The 17,229-nt window shown below is 39.2% G+C and overlaps 1 protein-coding gene across 2 annotated transcripts in view; it reads right to left on the reverse strand.

Moving 5' to 3' along the window:
* Positions 1-5,152: 5,152 nt before the first annotated feature.
* Positions 5,153-17,229, reverse strand: part of LOC126249627 (protein obstructor-E-like) — a 123,036-nt gene continuing 110,959 nt past the window's right edge. For both annotated transcript variants that reach the window (XM_049951300.1, XM_049951299.1), the window contains 2 exons: positions 8,034-8,223; positions 5,153-5,468 (listed from right to left, as the gene is read on the reverse strand). In XM_049951300.1, coding sequence (XP_049807257.1) covers positions 5,354-5,468; positions 8,034-8,223 — 305 coding nt within the window. In that variant the 3' untranslated portion in view covers positions 5,153-5,353. The remainder of the gene's footprint in view (positions 5,469-8,033; positions 8,224-17,229) is intronic.

Consider the following 17,229-nt stretch of genomic DNA (forward strand, 5'->3'; position numbering starts at 1 on the left):
AGCCACACACATCTGAAGGCAATAAATTCAACTAAATACTTAGGGATTACAATTACAAAAATCCCAAATTAGAATGATCACGTAAATAATGTTGTGGGTAGAGCAAACCAAAGACGTGATTCATTGGCAGAACACTTAGAAGTTGTAACAGATCTACTAAAGAGACTGCTTACACCACGCTTTTCCGCCCTGTTCCGGAGTACTGCTGTGCGGTGTGGGATTCGCATCAGGTGGGACTGATGTATGACATCAAAAAGTTCAAAGAAGAGCGGCTCATGTATGTCACAGACATGATACATGGATTGGAGTGTCAATCATTAAAACAAAGGCGTTTTTCATTGCGACAGGATCTTCTCATGAAATTTCAATCACCAGTTTTCTCCGATTGTGAAAACATTCTGTTGGCACCCACCTACATAGGGAGAAATGATGATCACAATAAAATAAGAGAAATTAGGGTGTGTACAGAAAAATTGAAGTGCTCGCTTTTCCCCCGCACGGTTTGAGAGTGGAACGGTAGAGAGACACTTGAAGGTGGTTCATTGAACCCTCTGCCATGCACTTTATTGTGAATAACAGAGTAATCACGTAGATGTAGATGTAGACATAGATGAACCTGCTCATGTATAGCATGGGAGACAGACCAAGCACGATTGTGGTTGTTCACTCTCTTTAACAATATAATGTGCAATTCAAAATCCTTAGCCCTTCCTAAACCTGGTTCAAAAAGTTTACTGTACTTATTGCACAAGTGAGAAACATTAGTATGAGGCATTGAAATGCTGATTTGTTACACATTGTCTTGTATAAGCAGGCTGAAGAAATCAAACAAATCTAAATCAAAAATGTTTGCACTGTTTTTAGAACATACATGAAATGAAACACTCTTTGCAATATCACGAAAATTTGCTGGCAAACTGCATATACCAAGTACTGGTATTTCGTGCCTGTTATATGCAGACAAGACAGAAGTTAGCATCTCTAGTTGTGGTATACCTATCATTTCATAGGTGCTTTTACTGATGAGTGAAACATATGCACCCATATCTGACTGAAATTTAATTGTCTTTTGAACCTGAATGAAAAGTCTGTTTTGCTGCATGTGGTCTACAGAAGAAGAAAAGTGAACCTCTGCCAGTGTCAGCTGTAATGGAAGTGTCAACACTACATTCACTTCCTGAAAGCCACACTGAAGCCGTGTTCGCGAGCTGTGCCTGCCCTGGCTGCTTTGTAAACAGATTGTTTGGGTATGTCATTGCTTACCGCACCAGAAACAATTTGTGTCCTTACAAGGACAAGATTTTCTATCATGCCTTGAAGAACACTGAGGATAATACTTTCTCACCTTGTTCCTATGTACACCTCGTGTACCACATGACTACACTGTGGCTGAGCGGTTCTAAGTGATTTAGTCCAGAACCGCGCGACTGCTATGGTCGCAGATTCGAATCCTGCCTCGGGTATGGATGTGTGTGATGTCCTTAGGTTGGTTAGGTTTAAGTAGTTTTAAGTTCTAGGGGACTGATGACCTCAAATGTTAAGTCCCATAGTGCTAAGAGCCACATGACAGAAATGTTTTACCTTTACTTTCACTGTTAATCTGATCCCTGCCTTTATTCAATTCAACATTTGCATGAGACTAAGTAGCTTGTACACTATGAACCAGGAAAATACACAGAGCTTCAAAATCAACTTCAGTTGTGTCCACTGCACTTTTGAGACTCTACAATTGACAAAACTGTTTTCAGATCCAGATCTGGCAGTTTTAAGATAGCAGCATGAATTCATGTGGCAGACATGTTTTGTGTGTTTGCACTATGGCTTAGTCCACAAGAACAGTTGAACCTGCAATCTCTAGCCCTCTAAGTTCAGCAGTCCACTATTTCAGTAACTGTTAGGGGTGCTTCTTAAGACGAAAAATCTCACTGTAGCAACATGACCTTAGTTTGTAAATGTTCATCTGATTTACGAACGAGTTTCTCATCTTCAGGATGAGAGTCAGGTCACAGTTTTAAACATAGAAAGTTCATGTCAGCTGTAACCACCGACAAAAAGAAAACAGTGAGCACCATACCTTTGATGTTGTAGGCTGTGAAGTGGGCATCCAGTTGTGCATGATAATCAGACCAGTCCTTTTCTTTACTGTTAAACTGGTGAAACTTGGGAGCAGCAACCAGTTGAGGAGCTGCTTGTTGCACCAGTAAGGTTATCATTTGTCGGGTACTAAGCTGCAGCCGTTCAACCTGCTTCACAAGAAACTGAACAACGTCAGTTTCTCATTGGAGGTCAGACATGGTTAAACTCTTTATAGTAGACACAGTAGGAAACAGAATGCACAATGAATATTTTGGCCACTGTCTAGCAGAATGCTAAGAGGATGCACAAGGCAGACCAGGGAGGAATATGGATAGGAATAACCTGCACACATCCTTGTCGGCATTGGAGTGGGCTTGTAACAGTTCTAGATTTACTTCTGGAGGAGGCCAAGCAGATACCACATCACACACAAAATAATAGAACACTTTATTAAAATTTGAACAAAATACAGTACTTAACTTGAAATCAATCCAGATATACAGGAATGTCATTACTCATATGTTAGTGTTGCTGACTTTTAAAACTTATCACTTGGTTTGATACGGAATGATAGTCATATTGCAATGTACAGTTGACGGTAAATTTTGATAGACAGTTCTGGATTCTAATGCAACTCACACTACTGGATCTGAAGTAAGGCAATGCTGCTGTCATAAGCAATGATTAATGAGTGCACTGAGGAGTGCTGTGCTCTGACCTAAGTAAGCAACCAGCAGAAGTGACGTATGGAACCTCCTTAGGGTGTGTCTATGCTGACATCTTCCATTCTTTTCTCAGTCAGACAGTGTGTTTCCGTCATGACATACCAACTTTGACATGGAACCTCATTCTTCAGACACCACCACATTTTTTCACCTGTATGTCTAACGAATTTCACCCTACAGTTTCATTTTCACTGAGCTCAATGTTTATAATGAAGTATCGCCTGAACTCTGTTACACAATCATATAATTTTGCAGATACATCCAGTCCTGTAAGTGGCTGATGTCTGCAAAATGTGTTGTGAATAGAGTTAGTAGTAAAGAAGTAATAAATTAAAAGTCATGCTTCATGCGACAGGTTTACTGCATGAACAGCAAGTATGTAGTAAGCAATAAACATTTTTCTGTTTCATCATTTTGTGGGGGTTGTAAACAAGAAAACATACTGTAAAGGCTTGAAATTATGTGAAAAACTTTTTGCAAGTTTTTTAAATGCTCTCATCTCAAATACTGGATGAATAAAGTATGGGTATTTGCACATCATGGACTACACTGCTTTTCCACCCCCACCTCTACTGCCACTCCTTTGATTAGTAGGTGGTTCACAGTCCCACAGCAATTCTTTCCAGATGGTAAATGAAAAGTGTACCACGTTTTGTTGAAGTTGGTCCCCTGGTTTAGGAGGAAATGTGGAACACACATACATATATACACTGAGGTGGAAAAAGACGTGGGATTGTGACATGCACATATTCAGATGGCAGTAGTACTGTGTACACAACTTATAAAAGGACAGTGCATTGGTGGAGCTATCATTTGTTCTCAGGTGATGCATCTGAAATGTTTTCTGTCACGATTATGGCCATGCGATGGGAATTAGCAGACTTTGAATGTGGAATGATAGTTGGAGCTAGAAGCATGGGACATTCCATTTTGGAAATCAATAAGGAATTCAATATTCTGAGATCCACAATGTCAAGATTGTGCTGATAATACCAAATTTCAGGCATTACTTCTCACTATAGATAATGCAGTGGCTGATGGCCTTAGCTTAATGACCAAGAGTAGTGACGTTTTCATAGAGTTGTCAGTGCTAAAAGACCAGCAACACTGCGTAAAATAACCACAGAAATCAGTGTGGGACATATGATGAACATGTTCGTTAAGACAATACAGCAAAATTTGGCATTAATAGGCTATGGCAGTAAACTTTTGCTACTAGCACAACATTGCCTGCAGTGCCTCTCATGGGCTCATGATCAATCGGTTGTACCCTAGACAGCTAGAAAATCATTGCCTGGTCAGATGCAATCTGATTTCAGTTGGTGAGAGATAATGGTAGGGTTCAAGGGTAGTGCAGGCCCCACAAAGCTTTGGACCAAAGTTGTCAACAAGGCACTGTGCAAGCTGGTGGCGGCTCCATAATGATGTGAGCTATGTTTACATGGAATGGACTGGGTCCTCTGGTCCAACTGAACTGAGCATTGACTGGAAACAGTTATTTTCAGCTACTTGGAGACCATTTGAAGCCATTCATGGACTTCTCATTTCTGAACAACGATGTGATGTCACTGGGCCATAATTGTTCGCGATTGGTTTGAAGAACATTATGGACAATTTGAGTGAATGATTTGGTTACCTTGATTGCCCAACATGAATCCCACTGCACATTTATGGGACTTAATCGAGAAGTCACTTTGTGCACAACATCCCCCACTGGCAACTTTTTCAATTATGGATGGCTATAGTATTAGAATGCATCAACATTTCTGCAGGGGATGTCCAACGACTTGTTGGGTCCATGCCACATTGAGTTGCTGTGCTACACCGGGCAAAAGGAGGTACGACATGATATTAGGAGGTATCCCATGACTTTTGTTACCTCAATGTACGTACATACATTTTTATATGTGTATGGATTATTGGCTTTATTACACAATTCATTTCTATAAAATTCGTGTTGACTTATGGCGTAAAAATTACTGCTGAAGTACTCATTAATTATTTGAGTTGTATATTACACTGAAACTGTCTGACAAAACACACACACACACACACACACACACACACACACACACACAAATATATGGGATGTGCATCTTGATGGACATTTACATCATTGTCTTACATTTTGAGAAATTGCGTTGTGCTATCTCTGGTGACTTCAGATGGACTGTAATCCTTTAACTTTGAGTATTTACTGAAAGATACACAATGACAACAGCAAATTTCAAAGTAAGTTAAGACCTGCTGAGGCTGTTATTGTTTATATTAAGAAGCCTGTTGAGAATAATTAATAGACCAGGTAGGAATGTTATACAAGCAGAAACTATGGCATAATGCATACATTATCCTTCAGAAATATAATACAGAGCTTTATTTGACAGACTTCAGAAGTTTACATTTTATACTGATTCACAACAAACTCCAGCTTCGATATATTGTTATCTAATGAGATCTTTCATGAGAACTTATAATTTTTTTAGTTCATTGAAAGATTGTGTAGGCAGAAATTCCATTCATTTTTAGGTGCAGTGATACAATATGAAATTACCTCAACCAAAACGATACTGATTTGGATTTTGTGCTGTTTGTTTCTGCACTGATGGTTTCTGAACTCCCAGCTTTGAAGGCCTCACTGGCTTCAGTCGAAGATTTGCCTGATTTTTGCTGAAAAGAAAATTGTGATTAATACAAGGATTTTACTTTCAGCTAAGAAGAAAATAAGTGTATAGGATACATTGACATAAAATCCGAGCTAGCTGTATCCATTTGCTTGCCTGAGTATCTTATACATCAAGTGGTGCACACACCTACCATTTATTTCCCTTGATTCATTCCTGTATTAGAACTCAATTTTTTTCAGTACCTGTGATAAAAGAAGCATTTCAATTACCTGCATATTTAATTTGCCTCTTGTTACAGTGATGATTGCCATTTAAAATTTGAGAGATCGACCTGAGATTTCTGTTGTTTTAAAACGCCAAGAGGAATGTGAAGACATAATTATAGATTATGGGAAGAAGCAGACCAAGTCTATCTGCACTAGTTTTACAGTGTCTTTTTATGGTCTTGCTTGATTATGGGTGTGTTATACATGGATGTACCAGACCATTGCATCTGAAGATATAGGATGTAATCCAACATTAGGGAAACAGATTAGATTGGACATTGAGAACTAATTTGATTCCAGTCCTCTATACTTAGGCACTCAGTCAGGCATCAACTACAGATATTCAGACAAGCACACAGAGTGTACTTGTACTGAATGCATATGCAAACTGTAGCATTGCTTGTCCTTCCATATAACATCCACTCAGTAGTTATTTGCAAGCAAAGGGGATGGTGGGGTTAATTCATAAATCATTATTTTAGAGATGTGTGTGGTGAATATTATTGTTTAAACCAAGGCTAGTGTAAGGGCCTATCTTAAGTACTTAGGAGACCTAGAAAAATTTTAGATTTAAAAAAATTAGAAAGAGAAGAGCCTTTTAGATCAGGAACACACTTTCATGTCTAATATGCCAATGAATGCGAATCTAGATTAACCTTATTGTGTTTTGAGGCCCTACCTGCCTAATGAACTTACAGTTTTTAGTGCAGTCCTGAAAGCTGTTAGGCAAGGGACATGTGACTGATAGAAAACATTTTTAGGGGTATCCAGCAGATAAAATGGTTCAGAACACACAATTGCATTATTCTGCTCTAACAGTAAGGAAACTGGGTGTCATTGCATATTATAAACTCCAGCACACATACATGCAGCTAAGAAAAGCTGTGGCTGTTACAGACTTCAGCAATGTGCCAGTACCCTGCAGCAGCGTCATGCATCAGTATAAGGAAGAATGGTCATGAGTAAGGATAAACCTGCTACAGCCCCTGGAATCAACTATAAATGGCTATGGCATTCCTTCTTTCAGTCACTGAGAAGGGCCAAAGTAGCTTTGGCATTTGGTTATAGGACATTTATCTGTGACACATGGATTTTGATTGCACTTGGTAAACCAATCAAGTTTGTGGTGCCTGTGGCAAACACGGGATGTCAGACTTACAGGACTGGCCCTTTTTCCCAAAAATAGTGTGTCCAGTCATTTGTAGGTAAAATGTGTTGTAGGCAAACCAACATGGATTGAATGGTGAACTTTAAATTGCCTGGAAGCTGCTGGAAAATGGATAAAATGAGACCAATGTGGGAATTTAAAAGAAAATGTGGTACGACATTATTGATGTTGAATAGAGTACTGGCATTTTTGTGAAAAAAAATTTTTTTATCTTGTGCCAACGCCAACAGAATCATATAAAAACTTTTCCTGGCAATGTGCCATACTACTCATAGTACAGCTGAAGTGAGTGGAAGATATTGATACTAAGCAACATAACTTGTGTTGTCTCACTCATAGTGCCATTATTCATGTGGAACAAAAAGTGTTTCAGCAGTATATTGTCAGAGCTTTTTATGGCAGTCTTTATTGTGCTCGGAGATGGCATATTATAACAAAGGGGCATCTGATATGCTTATGACACTCTAAGAGTATAAGAATTACTAACAAGCAGAGGTGATTTATGCAGAGAGATATTGAGATTGTGCATGCCAACAGTACTGTAGACATGACTTTCCACTCATAAACACAAAGAATTTCTGGTAATATTCAGGTATGTGTGACAATTTGCAGCTAACTCGCAACCATAACAAGCCAGTAACATAATGTGCTAGATATGATGGAAGTGCAGAGATGCCTTCTGCAATAAATTTTGACCTACATCTTTTTATACAAAGAATAGTGCAGGATTTCAGAGATAGCAGAAGTTCTGTGTGGAGAAATCTACATGATGATGGTCCACATCCATAACACATTTATACTCATCAGACATTAAGTGAAAATTATTTCCAGTCTAGAATTATATTCTGCAGCTGATTTCTAAATCAGGTTCCCATTCGTCATGCTGAAGTTGAATATATTTTCTCCATTTTACACAACTTCCATACAATGTAAAGGTCATTATTCAGTTTGACATTATCAATTTGACACATTTTACCTGAAAGAAAACCCTCCCCCCCCCCCCCAAAAAAAAAGGGGGCAATAGTGTAGGTCTAAATTACCCTGAATGTTAAACTGTCATTTACTTCTTTAGTACTTTTAAGACTGAACTAGGATGAGTAGCAATAAATAAGAGGAATTTAACAAAATATTACAGTATGAGTGTTCATATGCAAAGTATCTTAAAAGCACTCACCAAGCAGTGACATTTTCAACGCCAACACATTCTCCAAATTCATCACTAAATGCGTAGCCATCAGCACATCGCTGTAGACGAGGCTTTCCATTCACACATACAAAGAATCTCTGGCAGTCTTCAGGACTGCGATAGAAACGTATGTCTTCACTGCCAATTGCTTCCTCTGGACACCGGAAACCAAGAAAAGCTAAGAAAGAAAGAAAAGCTGTTGTTAAATAATAACTGGTGACAGTACAGGATAAGAAGTCTCAATAAACTTTCTAATATGTAGGTTTATTGACAGACAATTACTTTCTCATCCATGTCTACAAAAATTGCAGTCCTATTGAGGATTATTATAAAAAATTAAGATCATGCTACATGTGATGAATGTTATTAAAACAAAATTAGGACTTACGAATCTTCCAAAATCTGCCATAAGAGCTTTTGCATCTTAATATGACTGAATCAGAGAGACAGATCTGCTCACAGGTACTTCCCACCTACCTACTGTGACCAAAGTTACTGGTAGTAACTGTCAAATTGGAACTAATGCTGTAGGTTCTGAGTGACTGTATCCTAGTCTGTAACACATCTGGTAATTGGCTGGGAACTCTAAACAATGTGGAACACTGCATTTTTTTCATGTGACATAGCATCATCAATGTTTAACAACAGTAACACTCCCCAACAACTGTGAGACAACCTTTTGTGTTTAGTGTGGCCACAATTAGTGGCAACAGCAGTTACCTGCTACACTTACTGGTCATATTTCTCAACAAAGAGAGGTGTTTCCAGTTCATGGATTATGTTTGCAGTTGGAGAAGGAAAAATATTTTAGCATTTAGTATGTTGTTGCCAAACCCTTTGGGTGAAGAGACCATAAAATTTTACTAGAGGTTACAAAATTAATGACTCCTACATTGTGTGACCAATGTCTCATCTCAATTGTAGATCACAAAAAACCACACTGAGAAATTTCCCCACAGGTATAAAAATAACTTTAGACTAGGCTTCATGCCATATGTATATAGGTTTATGTTGGATAAAATTAAGTGATAAATTATCTGAAAAATGTGTTGATGGATTTCTCCAGTGTTGCAATTTTTCCTCTGCCACAAGCAATACTAATTGAGGGACCCATATTTGACTAAGCCACACATGATTATGGTATTTTCTAACCAGTCCTACAGTTGGTTCCTGCAAATATTTTGAGTTCCATTCCTACACAGACCTACATTATAGACATAGAAAAACTCGTTTTACACTATTACAAACCATTGATAATGACTGACAAATACCAGATGTAACACACTCCTGTACAGAATATGAGCACTTTCACTTCCTTTCTATATACCTGCCTACTGCTTAGTGCCTCTTCTCCTTGGTAAGAAAGGACCTGTTCTCATATACCCATTAAAATGGAAACAACTTTTTGATGAACAGAAAAAACTACTTAACTCAGTTCACTTTTCATTCATAAATAACTCTCATTGTATTAGAAAATTGACAATATAGTAGCATATTTTTACAGGAAATATCAATAAAATACTTAGTCTACAATATGAGTAATAACATTATTATTTACTCTCAATTTGCAAACATCAAGCAAAAGCATTTTCAAGGAGTTTAGCCATTTTACAGAAACATTTCAGTACATTGTCTTTATAGTGGCATATAAGTTCCAGGGGTAATGCAGGAGTAGGTTTCATAATGAATAAAAAAATAGGAGTGCGGGTTACCTACTACAAGCAGCATAGTGAACACATTATTGTGGCCAAGATAGACACAAAGCCCATGCCTACTACAGTAGTACAAGTTTATATGCCAACTAGCTCTGCAGATGATGAAGAAATTGAAGAAACGTATGACGAGATAAAAGAAATTATTCAGGTGGTGAAGGGAGACGAAAATTTAATAGTCATGGGTGACTGGAATTCGTCAGTAGGAAAAGGGAGAGAAGGAAACATAGTAGGTGAATATGGATTGGGGGGAAGAAATGGAAGAGGAAGCCGCCTTGTAGAATTTTGCACAGAGCATAACTTAATCATAGCTAACACTTGGTTCAAGAATCATAAAAGAAGGTTGTATACCTGGAAGAATCCTGGAGATACTAAAAGGTATCAGATAGATTATATAATGGTAAGACAGAGATTTAGGAACCAGGTTTTAAATTGTAAGACATTTCCAGGGGCAGATGTGGATTCTGACCACAATCTATTGGTTATGAACTGCAGATTGAAACTGAAGAAACTGCAAAAAGGTGGGAATTTAAGGAGATGGGACCTGGATAAACTGAAAGAACCAGAGGTTGTAGAGAGTTTCAGGGAGAGCATAAGGGAACAATTGACAGGAATGGGGGAAAGAAATACAGTAGAAGAAGAATGGGTAGCTCTGAGGGATGAAGTAGTGAAGGCAGCAGACGATCAAGTAGGTAAAAAGGCGAGGTCTAATAGAAATCCTTGGGTAACAGAAGAAATATTGAATTTAATTGATGAAAGGAGAAAATATAAAAATGCAGTAAATGAAGCAGGCAAAAAGGAATACAAACGTCTCAAAAATGAGATCGACAGGAAGTGCAAAATGGTTAAGCAGGGATGGCTAGAAGACAAATATAAGGATATGAGGCTTGTCTCACTAGGGTTAAGATAGATACTGCCTACAGGAAAATTAAAGAGACCTTTGGAGAGAAGAGAACCACTTGTATGAATATCAAGAGCTCAGATGGCAACCCAGTTCTAAGCAAAGAAGGGAAGGCAGAAAGGTGGAAGGAGTATATAGAGGGTTTATACAAGGGCGATGTACTTGAGGACAATATTATGGAAATGGAAGAGGATGTAGACGAAGACGAAATGGGAGATAAGATACTGCGTGAAGAGTTTGACAGAGCACTGAAAGACCTGAGCCGAAACAAGGCCCCGGGAGTAGACAACATTCCATTAGAACTACTGATGGCCTTGGGAGAGCCAGTCATGACAAAACTCTACCATCTGGTGAGCAAGATGTATGAGACAGGCGAAATACCCTCAGACTTCAAGAAGAATATAATAATTCCAATCCCAAAGAAAGCAGGTGTTGACAGATGTGAAAATTACCGAACTATCAGTTTAATAAGTCACAGCTGCAAAATACTAACGCGAATTCTTTACAGACGAATGGAAAAATTGGTAGAAGCGGACCTCGGGGAAGATCAGTTTGGATTCCGTAGAAATGTTGGAACACGTGAGGCAATACTAACCTTACGACTTATGTTAGAAGAAAGATTAAGAAAAGGCAAACCTACGTTTCTAGCATTTGTAGACTTAGAGAAAGCTTTTGACAATGTTAACTGGAATACTCTCTTTCAAATTCTGAAGGTGGCAGGGGTAAAATACAGGGAGCGAAAGGCTATTTACAATTTGTACAGAAACCATATGGCAGTTATAAGAGTCGAGGGGCATGAAAGGGAAACAGTGGTTGGGAAAGGAGTGAGACAGGGTTGTAGCCTCTCCCCGATGTTATTCAATCTGTATATTGGACAAGCAGTAAAGGAAACAAAAGAAAAATTCGGAGTAGGTATTAAAATTCATGGAGAAGAAGTAAAAACTTTGAGGTTTGCCGATGACATTGTAATTCTGTCAGAGACAGCAAAGGACTTGGAAGAGCAGTTGAACGGAATGGACAGTGTCTTGAAAGAAGGATATAAGATGAACATCAACAAAAGCAAACGAGGATAATGGAATGTAGTCAAATTAAATCGGGTGATGCTGAGGGAATTAGATTAGGAAATGAGACACTTAAAGTAGTAAAGGAGTTTTGCTATTTAGGGAGTAAAATAACTGATGATGGTCGAAGTAGAGAGGATATAAAATGTAGACTGGCAATGGCAAGGAAAGCGTTTCTGAAGAAGAAAAATTTGTTAACATCGGGTATAGATTTAAGTGTCAGGAAGTCGTTTCTGAAAGTATTTGTATGGAGTGTAACCATGTATGGAAGTGAAACATGGACGATAACTAGTTTGGACAAGAAGAGAATAGAAGCTTTCGAAATGTGGTGCTACAGAAGAATCCTGAAGATAAGGTGGGTAGATCACGTAACTAATGAGGAGGTGTTGAATAGGATTGGGGAGAAGAGAAGTTTGTGGCACAACTTGACTAGAAGAAGGGATCGGTTGGTAGGACATGTTTTGAGGCATCAAGGGATCACAAATTTAGCATATTGAGGGCAGTGTGGAGGGTAAAAATCGTAGAGGTAGACCAAGAGATGAATACACTAAGCAGATTCAGAAGGATGTAGGCTGCAGTAGGTACTGGGAGATGAAGAAGATTGCACAGGATAGAGTAGCATGGAGAGCTGCATCAAACCAATCTCAGGACTGAAGACCACAACAACAACAACAACAAGTTCCAGATGAGCTGTAATACAGCCAATTTTTGTGAAAGATATTAAAATAAGTTACTCATAGGCATTGTGTTTTTCTTTGGAGTTTATAGAGTAATTATGTGATCACCTGTCAAAAGCCTGATTAACCACCTTTTACAGTGCAGACCACTGTGAGACATGCGGGAAGAGAGTCAAAGAGATTCTACAAGGTACTGATAGGGATGTGGAGTCCTGCAGACTCCAGTGCCATTGGGAAGATGATCTAGGTTTCTTGGTTGAGGATACGTAGCATCAACAGCCCAATCGAGGTCGTCACACAGATTCTCAATTGTATTTAAATATGGGGAGTTTGGTGGACAGAAGAATATGGTATACTCATCCTGGTGCTCTTCAAACCTTGCACATACATTGAAAATTGTGTAACTGGTTGCATTGTCCTACTGGTAGATACCATTGTGCCGAGGAAAAACAAGCTGCATGTACAAGTGGACATGGTCCCCAAGGATAGATACATACTTGTATCAATCCATTGTGCCTTCCAGAATGATGAAATTACTCAGGGAATGCCCTCCGGCCTGGACCCTTCGGATGATTTTTGTGGGGTATTTGCTTTCAGACATTTATGCCAACAGCCACCTGCTCTGATGGAGTATAAAACATGATTCATCTGAAAAGGCCACTTATCATCACTTAGTGGTCATCCAGTTGAAGTATTAGCATGCAAATTCTAACCTTCTATTTAAGCTAGCTTCCTATTTCTGCAGAGTAGATATGGATGGAGGAGGAGTTGCCACATTTATCAAAAAAAAAATGGTTCAAATGGCTCTGAGCACTATGGGACTCAACTGCTGAGGTCATTAGTCCCCTAGAACTTAGAACTAGTTAAACCTAACTAACCTAAGGACATCACAAACATCCATGCCCGAGGCAGGATTCGAACCTGCGACCGTAGTGGTCTTGCGGTTCCAGACTGCAGCGCCTTTAACCGCACGGCCACTTCGGCCGGCCACATTTATCAAAAACTGCCATAAATTCAAGAACATTGACATTAATAAATTCTGTTTAGAGCAGCATCTAGAAGCATGTGCAACAGAATAGAGTTCCATAACAGATCATATATAATAATAACCATTTACCGAGCACCTGCAGGAAATTATAATCTATTCTTAGATCATCTAGAAGCTCTTTTGGGTTATTTAACAGGAAGAAACAAAGAAATTTTGATTGCTGGTGACTTTAATACAGATTTTCTAATACAATCTTCCAGTAAACATTCACTGCAGTTAGTAATGTTGTCTTTCAATCTAACTCACACTGTAAACTTTCCAACTAGGATCACTAAATCCTCAAGGGCAGCCATTGATAACATTTTTATACACAAATCAAAGGAACAAAATAATATCATAAAACCTGTTATAAATGGACTATCAGATCATGACATGCAACTCCTTGTTTTAGATGTAAATTCTAAGCAGATTATCAAGACTGCTAAATCTGAGTACAGGAGAGTAGTCAATCAACCAAAAATTGAGTGTTTTAGAAAACAGCTCAAAGATATGAACTGGAAAGATGTTTATAGTGCTCATGACATGAATGAAAAATATAACACATTCATGAACAATGTCAGTACCATGTTTGAAAACTGTTTTCCTCTAAAAGTTCCTCAAATTAAACAGAAGTCTATAATAAAACCATGGATTACACAAGGAATAAAGATTTCCTGTAAGACAAAAAGGAAAATGTATCTGTCGACCAAGAATAGCTCCAATGCTGATGATTTAGCTAAATACAAGGAATACTGTAAAACATTTAAAAAAAAAAGTAATTCAGACGTCTAAACAAATGCACTACGAGAAGAAGACAGCAGTGTCAGGGAACAAAATAAAAACAATATGGGATATAGTGAAAGAGCAGACTGGTAGAACCAGAAAGGAACAGGAGCAAATAGCACTAAGGGTAGATGACACATTAGTAACTGATGGGCATAGTGTGGCAAATCTATTTAACAAGTACTTTATATCCGTTACTGATAGAATGGGACTTTCAGGATCAGTAAATAATGCCCTTGAATATCTGAAACTAGCCTTCACAAATAGCTTCAAGTACATGAATATATCACTCACTTCACCAAAAGAAATAACTTCCATAATAAAATCTTTAAAAACAAAGCATTCTAGTGGGTACGATGAAATATCAACAAAGTTAATTAAGGCATGTTCTTGTGAGTTTAGTACAATTCTAAGTTACTTGTGTAACCAGTCAATTATAACTGGGACATTTCCTGACTGGCTAAAATATGCAGATGTTAAGCCTCTATTCAAGAAAGGGGATAAAGAGAAACCATCAAGCTACAGACTGATTTCGCTTTTGCCAGCATTCTCAAAAATTTTAGAAAAAGTAATGTACAGGCAGCTGCTCAACCATCTGACCACAAATAACATATTATCAAGAACACAGTTTGGATTTCTGAAGGGTTCTGATATCGAGAAGGCTATTTACACCTACAGTGAAAATGTACTTAATTCATTAAATAACAAATTACAAGCAGCAGGTATTTTCTGTGATTTGTCAGAGGCATTTGATTGTGTGAAACACAACATCCTTTTAAGTAAATTAGAATTCTATGGTGTCACGGGCAGTGCTGCAAAATGGTTCAAGTCATACCTCACTAACAGGAAACAAAGGGTGTCAGTGCAAGGGACTAGTGAATTAAGTCATCATCAGAATGGGAAGAAATTACATGTGGTGTCCCACAAGGATCCATCTTAGGGCCATTGCTTTTTCTTGTGTACATTAATGATCTCTCATCAGTTACACTGCCAGAACCAGAGTTCGTTTTGTTTGCAGATGACACAAGTATTGCAATAAATAGTATGTCAAGTATAGTTCTAGAAAGATCTGCTAATGATATTTTCATGGATATTAATAAATGGTTTAAAGCCAACTCACTGACATTAAACTTGGAAAAGACTCACTATATGCAATTCAGAACCTGTAAGAGGTTTCCACCCAGCATATGCATAAAGTATGAAGAAGAGCAGATAGAAGAGGTTGACAGTCTTAAATTCCTGGGATTACAACTTGATAATAAATTCAGTTGGGAGGAGCACACCACAGAACTGCAGAAACGCTTTAACAAATCTGTATTTGCAATTCGAGTGTTAGGTGACATACGTGACATAAAAATGAAAAAGCTTGCATTTTTTGCCTACTTTCATTCCATAATGTCATATGGTATAATATTTTGGGGTAACTATTCAAGTCAAACAAAAGTTTTCAGAGTCCAAAAGCGTGTAATACGTATTATTTGTGGAGTAAATTCACGGACGTCCTGTAGAAACCTCTTCAAAGAACTGGGTATACTAACTACTGCCTCTCAGTATATTTACTCATTAATGAAATTTGTCCTAAATAATATATATCTTTTTCCAACAAACAGCTCAGTTCATACATACAATACCAGGAACAAAAATGATCTGCACAAGGACTTAAAAGCACTTACTTTTGTTCAAAAAGGGGTCCACTACTCAGGAACACTCATCTTCAATAATTTGCCAGTAAACATAAAAAATTTAGTTACAAATAAAGATCAGTTTAAAAGGAGCCTGAAAGACTTACTAGTGGCCAACTCCTTCTACTCCATTGACAAATTTTTTAATAGAAACAAATGATGCCGGTCTAGGAATGGTAGAATGATGGGTTCGATGACGGTTTGGATGTACCATGCACTATTCAGTGTCCCCTCGACGATCACCAGTGGTGTACGGCCAGTGTAGGAGATCGCTCCCCACACCATGATGCCGGGTGTTGGCCCTGTGTGCCTCGGTCGTATGCAGTCCTGATTGTGGCGCTCACCTGCACGGCGCCAAACATGCATACGACCATCATTGGCACCAAGGCAGAAGCGACTCTCATTGCTGAAGATGACACGTCTCCATTCGTCCCTCCATTCACGCCTGTCGCGACACCACTGGAGGCGGGCTGCACGATGTTGGGGCGTGAGCGGAAGACGGCCTAATGGTGTGCGGGACCGTAGCCCAGCTTCATGGAGACGGTTGCGAATGGTCCTCGCCGATACCCCAGGAGCAACAGTGTCCCTAATTTGCTGGGAAGTGGCGGTGCAGTCCCCTACGGCACTGCGTAGGATCCTATGGTCTTGGCGTGCATCCGTGCGTCACTGCGGTCCGGTCCCAGGTCGACGCGCACGTGCACCTTCCGCCGACCACTGGCGACAACCTCGATGTACTGTGGAGACCTCACGCCCCACGTGTTGAGCAATTCGGCGGTACGTCCACCCGGCCTCCCGCATGCCCACTATACGCCCTTGCTCAAAGTCCGTCAACTGCACATACGGTTCACGTCCACGCTGTCGCGGCATGCTACCAGTGTTAAAGACTGCGATGGAGCTCCGTATGCCACGGCAAACTGGCTGACACTGACGGCGGCGGTGCACAAATGCTGCACAGCTAGCGCCATTCGACGGCCAACACCGCGGTTCCTGGTGTGTCCGCTGTGCCGTGCGTGTGATCATTGCTTGTACAGCCCTCTCGCAGTGTCCGGAGCAAGTATGGTGGGTCTGACACACCGGTGTCAATGTGTTCTTTTTTCCATTTCCAGGAGTGTATCTTCATTCAAGATTGACAAAGATATGAAACATTACATCAAATATGATGCCTCCCTAATGTACACTCATTGAAACATAGAGGAGTGTAATATAAATGACTGAATTTGCCAACACGAAATTCAAATTGTTACCATAAAATACCTGGAGTTACAATAATGTCAGTTTGTAGACCACCAACAGTAAGACTGATGAGACCTCCCCTACCAGCTCTTAAGACAGAAAAAAACC

This window comes from Schistocerca nitens, chromosome 3 (genome assembly GCF_023898315.1).
Source record: "Schistocerca nitens isolate TAMUIC-IGC-003100 chromosome 3, iqSchNite1.1, whole genome shotgun sequence".
In the NCBI taxonomy this organism is placed as follows: Eukaryota; Metazoa; Arthropoda; class Insecta; order Orthoptera; family Acrididae; genus Schistocerca; species Schistocerca nitens.